At 19.0% G+C, this 21,286-nt stretch overlaps 1 protein-coding gene across 4 annotated transcripts in view; it reads right to left on the bottom strand.

The window, feature by feature from the left end:
- Positions 1–13,760, bottom strand: part of LOC129608809 (transcription factor cwo) — a 39,712-nt gene extending 25,952 nt beyond the window's left edge. For 2 of the 4 annotated variants that reach the window (XM_055520541.1, XM_055520545.1), the window contains exon 1: positions 12,689–12,987. In XM_055520541.1, the coding sequence (XP_055376516.1) occupies positions 12,689–12,744 (56 nt within the window). In that variant the 5' untranslated portion in view covers positions 12,745–12,987. Of the gene's footprint in view, positions 1–12,688; positions 12,988–13,065 lie in introns of those variants that run through there. The other 2 variants (XM_055520542.1, XM_055520543.1) reach the window with 2 other exon arrangements.
- Between the last annotated feature and the right edge of the window lie 7,526 nt (positions 13,761–21,286).

Raw genomic sequence — 21,286 nt, 5'->3', positions numbered from 1 at the left:
GCCGAGATAAAAGATTAGGCTTTCAATTTCAATAAATTTTTGTAACTTCGACATTAAAATAAATTGTAGATTCTATCAACAATATGCATATGTACATAGTTCTCTGATTGTTGTCTACTGTTAATATATGTACATATGTATTTTAATTCTCAAACTACATTTGCACATATGTACATACAATTATTATTCAATAGGAAAACTACGAAACTCATTACATTTTTGTTCATTTGTTAAAAAGTTTTATTTATAATTAATATACATATATGCATGTATGTGTGTGAATATAGGTCTGCTTGTTAGAATATTTACATAACAATATTTTAAATACTTTTCTTAATACATAATCATTTTCTATTTCATCATTATTGTTACAACAATCATCATCAATTATTAATGCGAGACAGCTTTTCACGTGGCTTTAACAAATATGACGTTAAGATACAAAGCATATTGTTCATAAAGAAATACATACATACATGAATATTTACATTGAATATGATATTTATATATATAGCATTTTTATCTACTTGAACACAAATATTTATATACATACATGTAAAAAAGTTAAATTTTTAATATTATTGTACTTATTATTATAGGGAATGAAATAAAATGTCATCATCAATATTATTGATAATACAATACTTTATACATATGTATGTATGTATTTAATTATAGTTTTATTTTACTCAATATAATAAAAATTATACTCAAATGCTTTTATGAGAATTCTAATCGAATTATTTTCTAATATACATATGTATGTATGTATGTTAAAATATATTATACCATTACATTAAAAAAAAATGATTGTTATAATGTTATTGATTAAATGAGCACTTCAATGTTTTAGTATCAATTAAAATTATAGTTATTTATTTATGAATATATTATACAAATGCAATTAATATAATATATAGTTATTAATTTTCTTAATATTATACTGTTGATTATAAGATCCCGAAATCGAAAACAACGAGAGGCAATTGAATATAAATTTAATAAAACAACAACTGCCTCATCGAGCGACAAACCCGAGATCTTTGTGTATATATCACCTGTAAACTTATACTTATATACTTATAAAGAATTTTGTTGAAAATATTATAAATATTAATAAAATTATTAATAAATTGTAATTATACATGTATTGACTAAAATAAATTATTAGTAACTTAAAAAATATATTATAAATAAATTATATGTATATGGATATGAAATTTAACATCATAATTTGTGGTTACATATTTATGATATAAAACTATAGTGAAACATAATTATGTAATTATGTGTTTATAATAATATAATAACAAAATCGACTATGATTAAAGCAAATTCACATATGCACATTATGGTTATTAGATTTTGAAAAATAAGTATTGATCGTCGGTATCCGAACGAATTACACTGTTGTATCCTATAAAATGACTAAAATGTCATAATTATTTTTGGCATCAATTGAAGAGGAGGATAAGGAAAACAACTTTTTCACATTTTTTTCGTAATACATTTAATTTGACCTTTTTCGGCTTGAATTTAGAGTTTAATTCTATTTTCATTGTTTTGCAAGATGCGACAGTATAACTTCGGGGTGACTTTATCCCAATAATTACAACATTAACATATATATATATATATATACTTGTATTGAGCTTTATTCTATAGTTTAATAAATGAACCTACATTAATTATTTGTAATTTTCTTTTAAGTAATCAATTCGAATTTGTGTAGTAAAAACTGATTTTCAACTGTTATACAAATTTATTTTATTTATTGATCTATAATTAAAATGAATTTGTCAAGTAAACAATAATCTAAATATTTTAAATTAAATTCGTTTTAAAATTTCTCCACTCAATTTAATTTGTATTTTGCGTATATACACTCCCCTGTGGTTAGTATGTGGCAAATCACATTTTCCTTTTATATTTTTTTTAAAAAATTGTGTGGAGTTTATAGGTTTTCATGTATGTATTCAGATATGTAAAATTTTATTTTATTACGTTTTTTTCACGAATAAATTTAACTACGCACATAAATATTATTAATTTTTTTTTTTTTTAGAAAATGATTGTAACTTTTTGTATAAATACAAAAATATATTTAAAAAAAATCATTACAATTATTTGGAAAAATTTTGTGAAATTTTTCTAAAAACCTTATAATTTTTTCAATAATAAATTATGAATGCAACAAAATTAAACAATTCTCACCTAGTAATTTAATTTTTTCTTCTATTTTTTTTTTTTTTATTTTTGTATCCAGAGAATAAATTGAATAAATTTTCCAAGGCCAAAAATATAAAATAGCTAAAGGAAAAAATTAGTATTTCTTATATACTTTGTAAGATGAACAAAATTTTCCATTTAAAATATACAAAGATACAACTGCGTATTTATAACATAAAAAAATTAGTATATATACATATATACATATATTCCTATAGTATACAAGTATACATACCGATATACATATAAAATTTTCTTAACAAATTTCAAATTTTCTTTTTGATTTTGTTTTTGTTTTTCAATTTATTGGTAATATTTTCCCTTTATATTTCTCATCATTTAAATGTACATATGTATATAGTGATACCTTCTTAATATACAATACATAATACAAATCTATAAATAGCCCACCTGTCAAATACATAATGCTTACTTTTAACATTTTATGTTCTTTTTTTTTTTCATTATTTTTAATATGTGTACGGAAACGACCTTGTAAAGGGCGTTTCAATGAAAAAACAATAATAAAAATGAAAAAAAAATATTAGAAAAGAATGCAAAAAAAAAAATGAAAGAGGGAAAACAGAAAAATCAACAATTTTTAGTTTTTTCTACTTTCTCTTTTTTTTTATTTTTTTTAATTTTCCTCTCCTGATCTTTGGAAAATTTCGTTTCCCTCTAAATGTATATTATTTTATTCTTAATTTATTTTGTGAAATTACTATGTGAGTATAGAGTAAATTACTGCGAATAATAGAGTGTGATAAAGATGAAAAACTTTTATATTTAATGGATCTATAAAAGATTTGCTTCTTCTTTTCCTCAAAAAATATACCTACATATCCTTTTGTCTATTAAGGATATATTTATAAGGAAAAATAATATAATTGATGCGTAAATTCTATTTTTTTAATTTTCTCTTTTTTCACCTTTTAGTATGATTTGATAATAATTAAAATTCATGAGAAAATATTAAAGAAAAATGAAATTCTAGAGAATCGGAAATAAATATTTTCGTGAAAATAAAAATATACATTTATATATTTTAAAGATATATATATATATATATGTATGTAAGTATGAATATATATATTTAAAGTGCGTTGCCTGGCTACATAATATTTATTCTTCCACTTTTTTTAATAAAATAGATTTAACAGTTTTCTTTATGTAAGTATATATATTATTATTCAAAAAGTATTTTATAAGTACACACAAATTTTATGTGTATGTATACTAATTAAGAACATATACATATATTTACATTCTTTTAAAAAGATGTATATTTAAATGTAAAGCCCGACCGATCTAAATCGATTTGTACTTCGTATATCATAAATAAATTTATTAGGGTGGTCCAAAATAACTATGGTGCGAACTCATTTGTTATTCATAAAAATGACATTTTAGATTCGTAAAATATGTATGTATTTAGATTTCGTCTGAAAATAATATTTATAATAATCTTTATTAAATAATAATTATTAAATTTTATAGAAAGCACCATTTTTCTTAAACTCCTTGAGTTTCTGATACTTTTCTTCTTACTTGATGTGAGCACTAGTCCAAAATTATTAAATTTTTATTTAAATTCATATACTTATACATTATTGTATTGGTCTTATCATATAAATTAGAAATATTTACTCACAAATTTTTAAATATTAAATAAAATGAGAATACACAAAAATTAAATAAAAATATTTTAATCGGAATGCTTCGGATTATAAAACATTATGTATTGTTTTTATAAATTTTTTTACTTCGGATTACTTCGGATAATAATTTCAGCTTGTTGACCTAATATGTATATATGCATATACGTATATGGCAATAAAAGATGAGTTTAATAACTTTTTTACATATTTTTCTAAAAAAGAAAATTAGGTCAACATATGTTAAAAAAATTTTTTTTAACAAATTTTATTCAAAATTCAAATAATCCTCTTTTTTCCTCTCGAAAATTCAATTTTTCAACTAAAAGTAAATTTTTTTTAAAAATGGCACAAGAAAAATGTTAAAAAAAAAACCCAAAAAATGATTTTTTTTAATTTATCAATGGAATTGAAAATTAATGAATTTTAATAAAAATACGAGCAAAATATTTATCTCTAAAATTTTTAATTATTAATGAAATTTTCTTCTATTTTGTATTTTTAATAATATTGAGAAAAGAAAAAATAAAATAAATCTGTACAAAGAAAAATTAACTTACATTTTTATATACATACATACATATATAAATGTTGTTGTATTTAAGTTCATTGGTACCCGGAAATAATTTTAGACTTTGAACAAGTGAGTTATTTTTAATTATTTAAATTTTTTTATATATTTGTATTTTTGCGTTCAATATTAGTGTGAAAAAAGAAAAAATTAAATTTCTGTTATACTAAATTTATTAATAAACGTTTTCTTTTTAAAATAAATATTTAAAAATTATTTAGTATAAGATATATAAGCATATAATGTATATGTACATATGTAGATGCACAAATTATATTTTTTATATTCAATAAATTCTTGTTTGGAAAATACCATAGATGTCATTTATCTTTTGTATATACATATATATAATAGATAATATATTATTATATTTTAGAAAATTTTTAGGTACTGTTCACATGTACAACAAAATATCAGATTAAATCTACGATAAAGTCTGATTATTGTTTACGAAAATTATGACAATAACAAAATTCAGTTGATTGCTACTCCAAAATACCACAAAAAATTTATTGTCGTCATTTTACTTTTAAAAAATCTGAGCCCGAATCTGATAAGAAAATCTGATAAGAATGTAGAGTAATTTGTATTACTTTTCGTCAGACTAATTCTTTATAATTTTTACTAAATATCATACACGATCATATGTGATATAAGCTAATTGATAAATTAAGCAACTTGTTGTATATATAAATATGTTGAATAATAATTGTTCTCCATAACTCATAATCTTTGTAAGTTAAAGGTCTAGAATAAAATTTTTCATTAATTGCAATATAAAATGTATTGGATGGTGTGGAATTTATTTTAAAAGTTTTATTATAATTTATAATAATTTTTATTAATTAATATAAATTTTAAATCCGGCTATACTATACAACGGATCTAAATGACCTAAATGTACTCTTGAACAAAATAATATAAAGTAATATTCATCTACAATGATTTATATTTTAATTTTTAATTTTTTCCAAAAATTATCTACATACATCGTATATATTATATTATATTAATATAATACAAATTGTTTCTTCTTTTATCATTTTTTGATATTTCTCATAAATTTAAGAAGTTTGCAATTATTTCAAGTAATATTCCATTATTTGAATGCACATGCATAACGTATACATGTATATTAATTAATATTTTGTAGGAATGTATTGTATAGATCAGGGCTTCTTAAACTTTTTTATATAGCGACCCCCTTCAAGCTTAGGAAATTTTAAACGACCCCCTCCTCCATATAATGAAATATATATTAACCGTAGATGTAGATATAATATCGCACTATTTTACAATGTAAATAAAATAAGGATTAAAGAATACGTACCCATTCATTTCACATATATATAATTGGAAACGTTGATGGGATATCGGTTGTAATAAAGCACAATAAATAGAATGACATAAAACTATATATATATTTATTCAATAGAAAAAATCAATTTTTGTAACAATTTTTTGACTCCATTTGAGTAGTATAGCGACCCCCCTGGGGGTCGCGACCCACAGTTTAAGAAGTCCTGGTATAGATCATATTATTTAACAGAATTTCGTAATAATACGTCTGAACTCTGAATCCATTACTTTTAATATTATTGGAGTATTAATAGTTAAATGGTTATTAAGTTAAAAGTTTTTTGAGTAATTTTGCAACAAATATTTAATTAACTTAAATACAATGTATACAAATATGTTTAATCAGTTACTAACTTTTTGCAATTTATAATTAATATTAAATCTTCAGTTTAAATGATATTAATAAAAATCATAAACTTGTGCAGAATTAATTAAATTTGAATTTAAGAAAAATAAAAAATTTGGAAAAACAACTTTACGTTAAAATTTCATTAAACAAAGTTATGAAAATCGTACTCTTTTTCAAAAATATTCTATTATACAATAAAAATTATTATTTATATTGAGACAATGGATATTATATTAAATATACTTGATATGTAATGGATGTATACTAGTTTTAATTAAATGGCATAACTACTAAACTGTTAAAAAATAAAATTTTAAGAATCAAAAGTTATCATTTAAATTTATTGTTTTTAATATGATTACTTAATAATAATTATATATGAATCGTTTAATTAGTGTTAGTTAATAAATAATATGTTAAGTAACTTTAGAATTATTGTACACAAGTTTAATATAATAGAACAAAATTAATGCACGTACATATGCAAGCTTTCAGAGAGTGACTGAATATTTACAAAATAAAAATGTAGTAAAATATTTAAATATGTGGGCAAATAGAGCATTTGTTTATAAAATATACTAAGTAAATAAGTATACGAGTATGTGTTTGGATATAACTAATTAGTTATCCATATTAATTTAAAAAAAAACAACACGGAAATCTAATATTTTACTTCCTCACTAATATTCATATTGAAATTTTACATAAATATAAATTTTATACATTTTCTTGTATTTACGAATATATTTATATCTTAATAATATTTTTTCAATTATAATTACATATGATAGAGCTTTAACTATATGTAAAAATTTTTAAATTCTAATTAATTAAATTTATGATAATAAAATTTTATAAATTATATGCGAAAAAAAAAGTTATTTAAATATTTTGCAAAAATCTGTTGTTTTTATATTCACATTATTGTTTTATGTAAGAAATGGAAAATTTTATTTTCAAATAAAATTTAATAAAATACAAAAAATTTATTATAATTTAACTACATACGAGTATATATAATATTTATTTGAAGGTTAACAGCTTTTTTGAGAAAATATATTAAAACAAAAAATACATATTTACAATTATAATGCAAATATAATTCTTGATATTCAATATTTTAAGATTATATAAAAGTATGTGTATAACAGTTTTGTTTAAAAATATTTGTAAACAATTTGCAGCTTTAAATCTTAAGCAACAATATACCTGTAGTTAAAACTTTTGTATTTTAAAAATACAATAACCTTAAAAAATAGTGTTATTATAGCACCATACTCGTAAGTATATATGCAATTGACAAAATATTTTTTTCACCTGTTATTCTATAATTTGAATTATGAAATTATAATATTCGCTACATTAAATATTAAAATCAGTATACAAATAAGTAGATAAGTAGGCATAAAGCAAAAAAAAATTATAAAAAATTTTTTAAATTTTACGCACATTATCATGCAAATTAATATACATTTCGATATAATTATGTATACATATATGTATATATAGTTATAATAATATACTTATACATATGTATTTCGAAAATAGAAAACATTTTTAAATTTAAATAAAAATTTATTTTCATAATAATAATATAATTATGACTTATTTATTTAAAAAAATGAAAAGAACATAATATTTATGAATGTATGTAGGTATTTATATAAAAGAAAATTTCTAGAGAAACTACATGATAATGAGTACCGGCAAATACCGGTTAACGAAAATTTATTTCATTCTTATACTTAAGTATATTAGTACTAAAATTTTTATTGTTTTGTGTAAACAGATTTTTATCTGTAGGCAAATATATAAATAATAAAGTATATAACAATAATCTCATAATAAGTGTTTATATGTATATACTTTGTTGCTCATATTATTTATATGAGAAATTGTTAAACGGATGTTTTTGCCTATTTACCAAACACGCATACGTATATTTGTATTTTGCGTATATATATACACATATATGTGTTATATAAAATAAGATATTTCTCGTTTTATTTTTAATATTTTTATAGATTAATTTCGAAAAATGCATTCATATTGGTAGGGAATTTTTTTCATCTTTATTCTTATCATTTTATAAAATTGAAAATTGCAGACTCATGACATACAGAGAACAAAGAGATAATTATATACATATGTTAATAATGAAATCAAATTTGTTTTTAAATGAAATTTTGAATAAAATCATTAATATTATTCACAATTATTCCTTGAAAAGGTAATACACCTAATAAAAAACTCCAAAAAATTAATTCGAAATTGGTTATAAAAATATTAATATTTTTATTTAATAAAAACAAACATGTGTGAAAATAATATTATTAATTCGGTACATACATACATTCATTTAAATTATTTAAACAATAATGAAAAATTTTAAACAACTCTTATGGAAAATGTATTCCAGATTCGAATATTGCAAATAAAATAATAAAATTAAAATTGAATATAAAAAATGAGAACATAAAATGAATGTCAAGCCCTGAATTTTTCTTATATATTATCACGCTTTTTGTTTTTGTTTGCATATATAACATACTCCTATACAATGTGTAAATATAACTATATGTATATATATATAAAAAATATATTAATATAGTTAAAGTAAAAATTCTTATGCATAATGTATAATATTTAATCGAATATTTGTATTTAAAGTTAACAAAATTTTAAATTCTGTGTTCTTTTTTGTTCCAGTGTAATGATGTAAACATGTTCACATAGCGTATAAATTAACAACACAAGTAGATACACACATATACTTATGTAAGTATATAACAATATCTTTAATATTTTATTGCGTTAATTCTTCGAATAATTCATATAATTCTATTTTATATAATTTTATGAGATTAAGAATGGGGTTTTATAAGAGGTACTTAATGATTTTAATATAATTTTAAAAATAATCAATGTAAATTTTTTAATGGCGTACTTTTTAAATTATTAATATTAAAGTACGTACGTATATTTTGCATCAAAGACATTGGAAGTAGTTTTTCATTATCTGTTATCAAGAGTATTGTCTTATTTTTTAATAAAAAATTTTCAATACACATATTGTATAGTTTTTTTTTTAACTTTGCCAGAGAATTAAAAATATAAAAATAACTCTAGCAAATATGTGTCAGCTAAAATTTATTAAAATGCACATTAAAGTAAATAAGAATAAAAACTCATTTAAAAAAGCTGTTCAATCATAACAAGTTTAATAAAATACTGAATTCGATACTAACATTTTGTAAGTATATTTATTGGGAATGAAATTAATTGTTCTATTTTTTCTAATTACTTATGAATGTGAATGAGACAAATTATATCATCACTTAATAATATACTTTAACACGATTTTATCTTACGTGATCATCTTATATATGTATGTACACATTAATTCTATGAAAATTGTAAGTACAAATATTTGATTTGAATATCATAATAAAAAAATATACATATTAATTGATTATGTAAAAATATTCTACAATTTTTATTCAGTATTATTTAAGTTAAAATAAAAAATATTTTAAATAACTAGATTTACATAGAAATAATGTATTTAGATTAGTCGTTTTTAATGCAGTTGAACATCAAGGGGGAAAATTAATTTTATAAAATAATTTAAGTAGATTTTATTTAATTGTAATAAAAAACTTAATATTCAATTTAATGTTTGTCACAATTTATATTACGTATAATATACTATGTATAACTTTTATAAATTTTCCATAAACTATGCCAAATATAAGATGTTTTAATGAAATATACTATACCCTGATAAATTATATTCTACTAATATTTATTCAATATTTTAAGTTCCCAAAATTGTAATCAGAATTCGCATATTTGTAATAAAAATTCTTATAAATATTAGAATTCGATTTCAGTCAAAAAATTAGTTTTTTAATTTTAATAGTTCGTGAATTTATTCAAGTGTTTCTATAACACAATATATAGAGAGACTTAGAAATCCTTGAAGAAAATGTGTTTACGGCTATAATAATAATGTAATGAACGTATTTTACACTTTATAATACGAAGCAATCCAGTACGTTAACGATAAAATTTTGGAAAATTAAAATTTTTAATTTATTTTATATCTTACATCAAAAAGAATCCTAATAAAGTGAATGCAAAACCCAATAAAGAAATTATTAAAAAAAAATTTTTTTTTTGAATTTTCTTTTAATATTAAGAAAAATAAGTTTAATAAGAATTTTAAAGGTCACTTTTAAAATACTATAATCAAGGTTATAACGCAATTACATTATAAATATATAGTATATTATTACACCTTTTTATATCAAGGACAATTATTTTCGCTTTCTTTTCTATATATATGTAATTATTTATTCCTTTTTTTCAATAGAAACCCTCTGAATATAGGGTGTGCTAAATTTAAGATTAATTTTTATATTTAAAAGCAATTAATCGGAATTTGATATTGCTAACCAATTGAACAATTAAATTTTATCGCGTTGAGACCATTGGGAGCAAATTAATACTCCAAAAACTACCACGACATGATGAAGTATACTGACCTTTCAAAATTTGAGAAGACAATCAGGAACTCGAAATAGGGTATAGCACCGGGACTAGTTGGCATAACATCAAAAGAATTAAAAGCCATTTAATGTCCGCCAAAATTGAATTTGGGGGACATTATATGAGAAGTAATAAACGTTTCTATAAATATTTAAAATCAACCATTACGAGTATTCCAGTATTTATAAAAGTGGTGTTTAATATTTAGCAGTTATGAACAAATATTTATTTTAAGTGTGTTCTATAATTCTAAATTTTTATTTGAATGTTTTTGTATAACATTTTGAGGTGAATGCAAAATTAGTTCTTTAGTTGCCAAGAAAGGTAACAACATTTCAATTAATAAGAACCGGTACAATTAACATTTCTTATTCTAGAAAAATATTTAGATAATTTTTCTTTTAATACTAATCCAATTTTGCTATAAAAATACTCGTAAATTAAATTCTTTTTACATAAAATTTAAATTTCAAATTGAGACACTCTCTAACTATAAATATAAAAATTTTCAATATGAAAATAAAACACAAACTTTATCAAAATACTTATACAATAAAAATGTAGGTACTTTGTGTAAATAATAATTAATATTCTATTTTTAAAAAAAAAAAATTTATTTTAACTTTTATAAATTAAGTATATGTATGAATATATATAAAATTAGGTATTCTAAGTTTAGAAATATTTTGACGCAAATACTTAAACCTATTTTAAATTATTTATTTTGTATAAGAATATAATTAAGTGGAGTCGTGTTTTTTCTTTATCGAATTTATTATATGAACATTGTCTTGTGATATAACAAAACAAGAAGAAGAAGAAGAAGAAATACAAAAATAAAACAAATAATTTTATAATCACGGAATAACCTGATTTGCCAACAATATTGAATTATAAAGAAATTAATGCCCATATATACAAAATTCTAATGGATATACGCTATTATATACTTATAATATGCAAGAGTAAAATTATAAGAATCATTTGCAAAATAAATATATTTGTATGTATGTATGGAAGTATTTTTATATACAATTATAAAATCAGTTAGATAAAAGCTTTTTATATATATACGTATACACACATTTATATTGATATAAAAGTAAAGAAAATTATAATAATAAAAAATATGAAACTACCTATAGAAAAACAAAAGTATTGTGTATATTGAATAAATTTATTTAAAATTATTCAACATATGTGTATACACACGTGACCTAAAAAAACTATAGACGTAAACATCTTTGATAAAATAGAGAAAAAATAAAAGAAAAAATATAGAAATTGAGAAAAAATAAAAAATATAGAAATTGTTATGAAACTAACAATGATTCATTTAACGAAAATATTATATACTTAAGAAATTGAAAAAACTAGAAGAAATTTAGATAAATGATCCATATAAGAAAATAATACTCGTATCATAGAATGTATATACGTACGTATACATAACATATACGCAGTATATAATCCTATATAAAACAAAAAGTTAAAAAATTATGCGATAATTACCACCGCACATGACCACAATAATATACGTGTAGGAATAACCACTTAACTCAAAGATTTGCAAATTAATGCGAAAATTACAACTTCACTCATACGCCTCATACACTTTATACCTCAAATCCTTATCCATATAATATAATACGCATTATATATAATTAAATAACGAAAACAAAAAAATATATGAAATAAAATAATGATCGACCTATGTAAACGTACCAACAACCTATTTAAACTTAAAGATTTACCAATTATCCTAATATTGCAAGAATTAAACTAAACTAATGCCTAATTTTATGCAATAATCATTTAGAACATATCAGAAATTTTATACTATATTACACAAGATTTACGTTAATTGCATATTTAATGCAAAATTAATATTTAATTTTGGAATAAGTATATGAGTTTAAAATAATAATTAAATAATTATATAAAAAATATATTTTAAAATTAAACTAAATTTACCTTTCATATTTAACGGGATGCGGTGCATGTCCGTTTGGTTCCCAAAATGTCTCCATTTTGTATCAATTTTTCAAAAAAAATTTTTTTTTTGTAATGTAGTCCAAATATTTATTTTTTCCTTTATTTTTTTGTTTTTGTAATAAATTTTCCTATGAGTTGAATGGAAATCCTTAGTACTTATATGCAAGTATAAAATATATCCTTATTTTTTTGTTGTATTATAAAATATTTGTATTTGTAAATAATTATTTTATTATTTATGAATATTGTTTTTATATTTTTATTATTAATTATTTTACATATTAATTACATAATGCATATATAAAGGTGAGTATATATAATTAATTATAATTCTATTTAGTTGCTTTGACAAGTACCTTATACTTAATTTATAAATCTCAAATTGTATTTTTTGAGTTCTTATTTGAATTTGAAGAAAAAGAAAAAAAATAATTGAAAATTAAGGAATTTGTTTTGATATTTAATTTTTTTTTTTGGTTTTCTTTTTTTAAATATTTTAAAACTAAATCATTAAATTTTTTTATCACATATAATTTCCCACAGAAACGTAATTTTTATTTCAATGCACACATTTATACACTTTATTAAAATTATTTTAATATTTTAATGTTTTTGTTTTATTTGTAAATATATATATATATATATATGTATTTTTTAAATGAAATTAAAACAAAATTTTGATTTATTTAAAAAGAAATTCAACCATTTTTTATTCATGCTTTTTATCATTTTCTTTTATTTTTCACTTTAAATGACTTTCTGTTATATTTTATTTTATTAATATAAAAATATTATTTATATCATTTCATTTATGTAAATATATGATTTATAATTTGTAATTTTTTTAATAAACAATATAGAATTAGTTCATTTTTTAATAAACTATTTTATTTTTTATTACCAAGCACACTTTATTAATTTTTTTTTTAGCACTACTTTTTTATTTACCAAATTGAATTTATAGTTGAGTTGTAATTTCTTTTCAGACATTAATTTTTGTATTTATTTTTAATATTTTTATTATTAACATTTGGAAATTGTTTTCTTTCTATTTTGTATTCTGAAAAAAGGAAATAAATATTATACTTAATATTTATACTTATAAAATTTGTTATATGATATTTGATTATAATTTAAATATACAAAATATTTTTGTATATATATTTAAATATAATTTTAATTTTAAAGTAAATTTATAAGTAATTGTTTAAAGTTTAAGTCAGAAATTTTGGTATTTTATAATTTTAAAATATTAATTTTAGATTAATTTATTTAAATTTATTAAATTAATTTGATTAATTATATTATATTAAATAAATATTAATTTTAATAGTTGTAATTTTTATATTTATATTTATATAAATATTAGATTTAAAATAATTATTTTAATTATAAGTAATATAAAATACATAATTATATCTTCATATTTTTCATTTTCTTATACAAAATTAATTACCTATGTATATAAAAATACAATATTTATAATATTTTTTAATATAACATATATCAACCTACATAAGCATACTATTTAAAATATTTTGATATACATTTTCGTACAATTTTAATAATGGTATAGAAACGAACGAATTACAACAATAAAATCATGAATGATATAATTATCAAATAATATATTATTTTTATATACATATACAAATATATAATATAAAAAAAAATCCTATTAAACTAAATGGAAAGTTAATGTGGATTTAACAGGAACTAAATGTAAAAAATTGTCAAAATCAAAAAAAAAACACTTATACAATAATAAATAGTTATGTATTTAAATGAGTATATATATAATGCATGTCATATGTATATGTAATATATATACCAAAATGTTTATATACTCATGACTTAGTCATTATGTTATATAGTTGTAATTAAGAATCAAAATTATTTTCAGTTTTGTAATAAAACTTGTTTATTATTGTTATTTAATTGAATTATTACCTATAAAAAATTTTCCTTTAAAAATTTAAGAAACAAAATTTTTTTATTTTTTATATTTTATTGAAATATAACTAAGTAGTATAACATATATAATTAAAAATTAATTAAATTCTTATAATAATTAATGAGAATAAACTCGTGTACATTATACATTACAAAATTCAAATTAAATTAAATTAGTTAAAATATCAAATGATCATAAATTTATACACAAAAAAAAAAAAATTAAAATAAAATATTTTTATTTTGTACTTTATTTAATTACATTTTTTAATGATATAATGCATTATAATTATACATATTTAAAAATTAAAATTTATTTTTTTTAAATAAACCAGGTGTTTACACAACGCCTTTTTCGTCAATGGTTATTTTATTCGAACAAAGCTTGTCAGTTAAGGGAATGAAAAATGTATGTCAACCATTGACGCAAAAGTTGCCGAGTAAACACAGCATATTGCAGTTACAGAATAAATTGAATGAATTGAAATAAAAAAATATATAATAATAAATCTTAAATATCTGCAATTAAAACCTACACGTATACATACAAAATAATTTTAATATTTAAGTATACATTTATACGCAAGTATACTGGTTGAATTTCAAAAACATCAACATTTTTATATGGTGAATATATTTTATATTTATGTAAGTTCATTTAAAACTTTATATGATATTTTAAAATATAGAAAAATTTTTTAACTATTATACTATCTTTCGATTATCAATAATATTATCATCTACGAGGAATTTTATATTATACGTAAGTAAATATTTAAAATTAATAATACATTCCATTGTGGAATCGGAAGAAAAACAAAAATAGATTAAAATCATACATATATGTATAGGTACATTCATATATATATTACATACTTATAATATGTTATATACATTTCCACATTATTGTAGACAAGTATAAATTATACTCATATATGTATATGTAGTTCAATAGAAAATGTAAAAATGCTGATTTTGTTTTTATTATTATTCTTATATTTTAAAATTTTATTAAAATTAAATCATCTAGTTATAAATGTGTGTAAAATTTAAATTTATTTTTCTATATACATATATATACATACACGTAAGTGATATAATTATGACTTTCTTAGTAATCGTATTAAAAAGAAAAAGATTTTACAAAAAAAAAATTCTTAAAATTCATATTAAATTAATTAATAGAACAAAAATAATTAATAGAACAGTACGTATTATTTTTATTTTTGATTTTTTGACTAATAAACATTCAATTATGATACGTAAAGGTTTATATTATATTTAAACAAACACACATTCTTTTTACTAATACTATGATATCGACAAAAAATCTTCGACTATTTTAAATTTATAGAAGAAAAAAATTGTGTGTAAAAGAAAGTAATTTAATATTAAATTATCCACATTATAATATATTTTTTTAAATATATATTTCTAGAAATTAAAGAATTGGAGTCATCTATATATTTATGATTTGGGTCATATAATAATAACAAATTATTTTAAACAATAATTATGTTAATAATTCAATATATAACATTTTATATATGTACATATATAATACACTGTTATACATAATATTTATAACACAAAAAATACATACATATATCTACTCATATAACATAATTATATTAATATCGCTCATTGATATTCACATATCATATTTTATTACAATTTGTTTGTTTTTTTTTGTATATAAGAATAACGTATAAATATGAGTACAATATTTTGTTATACAATATATTAAATTATATAAAAATTAAAAAAAAATTTCATTCACGTATACCAATATTAATTTGAATTTGTCATTGTTATTTCTATACATTGTATATTTATTTATTATTCTTAGTAAAAATCTATTAGCGAGTTCTTTATTAAGCAGAAATTATTTTGCAAATAAATATTATTAAAATTAATTTTAAAAAAATTTCATATACATATAGTATTTTTCATTCATATTCATTTAGTGTTTGAATAAGCAATTGTATTTATAAGAATTTGATTTTGAAATCAAATGAAAATATTTTCTAATATACATAATCATTTTCATTAATTTAGAAATTGAGATGTGAAAGTCACTTTGCACAAATGTCAATAATATCTATGTATGTACAAGTATATGCATATTAAACTAGTTTAAATTTTGAAATTTTGTTAACTTTTTATTATTATATATATATATATTTGCAATAATATTTAAATTAATTAAATTTCTAAATTATAACTTTTAAATTAATTATGTATTTTTAGATATAACTAAAAATTTTATAACAATAAAATTTTTCATTGATGAGTCTATAAAAAATTATTAAGAAAAGATTTCCTTTGAAATTATCGAGAGTAATTATACAAACTGTTATACTATTAATACTATTATTGATACTATTAATAAATTTATTATTAATACTATTGTTATACTATTAATATTAATTATTTTTTTAAAATTTGAATTCTTGTCTTTCTGAAAGTACAAAATAATAACAAAATAAAGAAAAATTTAGCTTTCGAGCTCACTATTAACCCTTTACAAAACTATTTGTTTGAAGTTTCTTTCTAATTTAGAACGATAGTTCTAACAAAAAAAAAATTTCTGGAATAAAAATCCGAAATTTTGATAATTCAACCTTTAGGGATTCTTTAGGATCCATGTATCTAGGAAATAATTGAAAGTTAAAACTTAGTTTTGTTCAATCATTTTAACCGTTTTTGATTCTCTTCGACTAATTAATTATACATTAAAGCACTCATTAATTAACCACCTTGTATTTAACACCTTTTATATGATAATTTATTTTGAACTTAATTTTATTTTAAATATGTAATTAAAATCGAAAGTAAACTATCGAATTCAATATTTATAACAGATTAGTAATGAAATATTTTCCCCGTTATTATTTGGTTCAAACAAATTATATAATTTAATTTATCCATATTTTAGAAATAAGTACACTTATATATTGTTATATAATTTATGATATTATTAAAATTGATATAAATTGATAATAAAATACTCGTGTATCACATTTAAATATAACAAATTATATAAATTAGAGCAAAAATAATATTATTATATTAAAATTTTCTTCCACCATTATTTTGATTTAATAATAATTATTATTACTGTTTAAAATAATTTAGTATATACTTAGTAATTATAATATTATTATTCATTTTAGCCAATAATTTTTCAAAAATTAACTCATGCACTTTTTTATATGAAATGTAATAAAATATAAAAAATCGAATAAAAAAACAAATAAGAAAATTTTTGTTTTTGTTTTCTTTTGTAATTTTTGAAAAATCTTTACACCCGGTTATAATAAACAACAAATAATAATATAAAAATAAAACTAAGCATTTAACCGGAAGAGGGGTTGTTATTATAAGTACATATTTGTATGTACACATTTGGGTGCTTATATACATACATATAATATTTTTATTTATACATGTTAACATATACTCGTACATATACTTTTATAGAAATAAGAAAATTTTTATAACATGAATAGGAAAATTTTATACATAAACATTTATACATTGAATGCTTGTACATATGTATGTTGCAAATATAATATAAAAAATAATACTACGTATATATATAAAGTATTTGTATAAAAATAATATATAAATAATCATTATTATATTGTATTCAACACCTCAGTCAGTACTTTGAACCGTCACAAAAGTTTTTTGTGCTTTTCATTTGTATTTTTTATACTTATTTTTTGTTTTTCATTTTTTATTATTTAATTTCTATAAAATAAAAATACAAAACTTTCAATAAAAAAAAAAAAAAATATGTGCATATGCATGAATATTTGTGTGTAGTTATGTGTGGTTGTAAAAAAAACATGTGAGGACACACGATTTTTTTATTTATTTTTTAAATACAACACGCTTTTTGCACATATTAAATACATTCTTGATTTCAAATTGGTATACACACTATACATTATTATGATACTTATGTATGTATATACGAATAGAGGTATGTGCTTTCAAAATATACATACATACATAGAAAATGATTATTCTTATTTGTAATTTTTATTATATTTAATAAATCTATATAATAACTTTTTCATTTTAATAATAATATTTTAGTATTTTACTCTTTATTTGTTATACAAAATAATATAGTATAATATATTTATAATCTCTAATTTTATATGTATGCATATGCATAAAATTAATATAAGTATACCTAATAAAATTTTTTATTGAATATGTGTGCAAATATGTATGTAATGTATGTACACATTTTTATATAAAATATTTATATTGAAAATTAAATTCTAAAAATAAATTTTTATTTAAATGTTGTAGATTTTACCAGTGTCTGCATACATACATACATATATTTAACAATTTTGAGAAAAGAAATAAAATAAATTAATAATTCCATTTAAAAAAAGTTAATATTTATAATAGCAATAAGTGTTATTAACAATGAAATTATTAATATTTTTATTTTATACAAAAAAAACAAAAGAAAAAAAAATGAAAATTGTACAAAAAATAGGCCGTTGACTGATATTTTTTATTAGGTACTACTTTTATGTATGTATGCATTTTGTTTGTCTGGTTCTTGTATAAAATAAAAAAAAAAATATACAAAAATTTCATTTTCACACCCTTAAAATTAATTTAAATTATATGTATGAATAGATATGTATATAATAAAGTGTATGTATGTATATTAAATAATTGTGTTATATGAAGAAAATAGTTTGATTCAAATCCGAATTACAATTTTATTTCAATTTAAATATGTCCATGTATACATAATATTTCAAATAACTCTAGTTTCTTCTTTTGCCAAGTAATTTACGATATTTTATACAGTTATATAAAAAGAGTTATAATTTATAATTGTTAAATAGTTAAAATTGCCTATAACAATAGACATGCTTAACAAAATCTCAAGTATGTCAAAAAATATTTTGTATTGATTTATATTATGTGTGGATATGTGTATGTATTTATTATTTGAATATATGTTTATAAATTTGTTAACTGAAACCGGTTTTGATATTCCTTTTGTAACGAAAATTAAATTTTTTATATTAAATATACATTATTCTTATATTAACTTAAATATGCAAAAAGTAAAGTAACTAAATTTTTTTTTAATAATTCCACTTTTACTCAATTTTAAAATTTTTCAGAAAAACATTTTATAAATATAGATTCATATATACCGATATTACTTTACAAATTAGGTACAATATAACAATATAAGTACACAAATTTTTAATTTATGATTGAATTAATTAAAATTATTTTAATTACTTTGAATTAATTTTTTACATAATTAGTAATAACAATTTTACATTAAAAAAAGAATTGGCCAAAATAAATAATAAATTCTTAAGTAAATAGAAATATAACAAGAACAAAAAGAAAAAAACCAAAACAATAATTGTTATTTAATTACAATAAATTATATCTAGCTATGTATACAAAATAGAACAGTTTTTTTTATTTATATTTCAGTTTATACTTGTTGAATATTTATGAGTTGCTTAGCATTAATTAAAATTTCAAATTTTATTAAAAAATACTTAAAAAAATTATAAAGCATAAGTAAATATGTATATATATATATACATTATATATGTACATATAAATGAGTTTGTATGTGTGTATATAAAATATACAAAAAAGAAAAAATTAGATAAGAGATAAAAGATAAGATCATCACAGATAAAAATACGATGTCGTTTTTTTTTCTTTTGAAATTGATAAAAAAAATTTTCAATAATTGTTTTGTTATACTATATATATATATATATATATATACATATAGTTATTAAATTAATGTGTGAAATAATTTTTTTTGTAATGAAAATTTTGACCGTAAAGTTTTTAAACTAAGTATGGACGCAATTATTATGAATAACATGGATGTGAAAATAAAATTCATATAGATTTTACCTTTGAAAATTCAAAAATGCAAATTATCTATAACAAAATATTTTACATATTAAAAAAATTAATATTTAAATTCAATATAGTTTGAGTTAATGTACACAGTAGAGCCTCTTTAACAAGAACTTCTCTTTAACATGAACTTTTTGAATTTTGTGTCAGACATTTTTATATTTCATGCTATAATTAACACCAATTAATTTTGTCGCAAATGGTGTTATTGTAGTCTCACTGCCTTCATTTATGATAAGGATGTTTTAAATTATAAGTATGTACATATAAAAAGAAAAAATTTTCATAATTTAAATTCCTATGCCTACCTTTAAGCAGAACCATAAATCAAAAAAGTTTATATCTTTAAGCAAAACCAGAAACAAATAATGTAATTTTTAAATTTCGCATTTTTTTTTATAAAATTGGTTTCTAATTGAAAATATTACATATACATACATACACTCATATACACAATATTTGGTTAAATTTCACTGAAGCTGTTACCAAAAATATCAACGTTTCAAAATATAATATTAATTTTCATAAAATGTTTGTTCATAAGAGATCCAGAAAAATTATATTTTATATCATTTATATCTTATATATAAACCAACACATTTAAAACATCTAATGAAATTATTTAGCATAATGATAATATAATATGAATTTTTATAAATTGAAATAAACTGTATATAA

The sequence above is a fragment of the Condylostylus longicornis genome, unplaced genomic scaffold (genome assembly GCF_029603195.1).
Source record: "Condylostylus longicornis isolate FDR11 unplaced genomic scaffold, ASM2960319v2 ptg000036l, whole genome shotgun sequence".
NCBI lineage: Eukaryota > Metazoa > Arthropoda > Insecta > Diptera > Dolichopodidae > Condylostylus > Condylostylus longicornis.
Note: the sequence above shows the minus strand (reverse complement) of the source record. Positions and strands in the feature narration are given on the sequence as shown.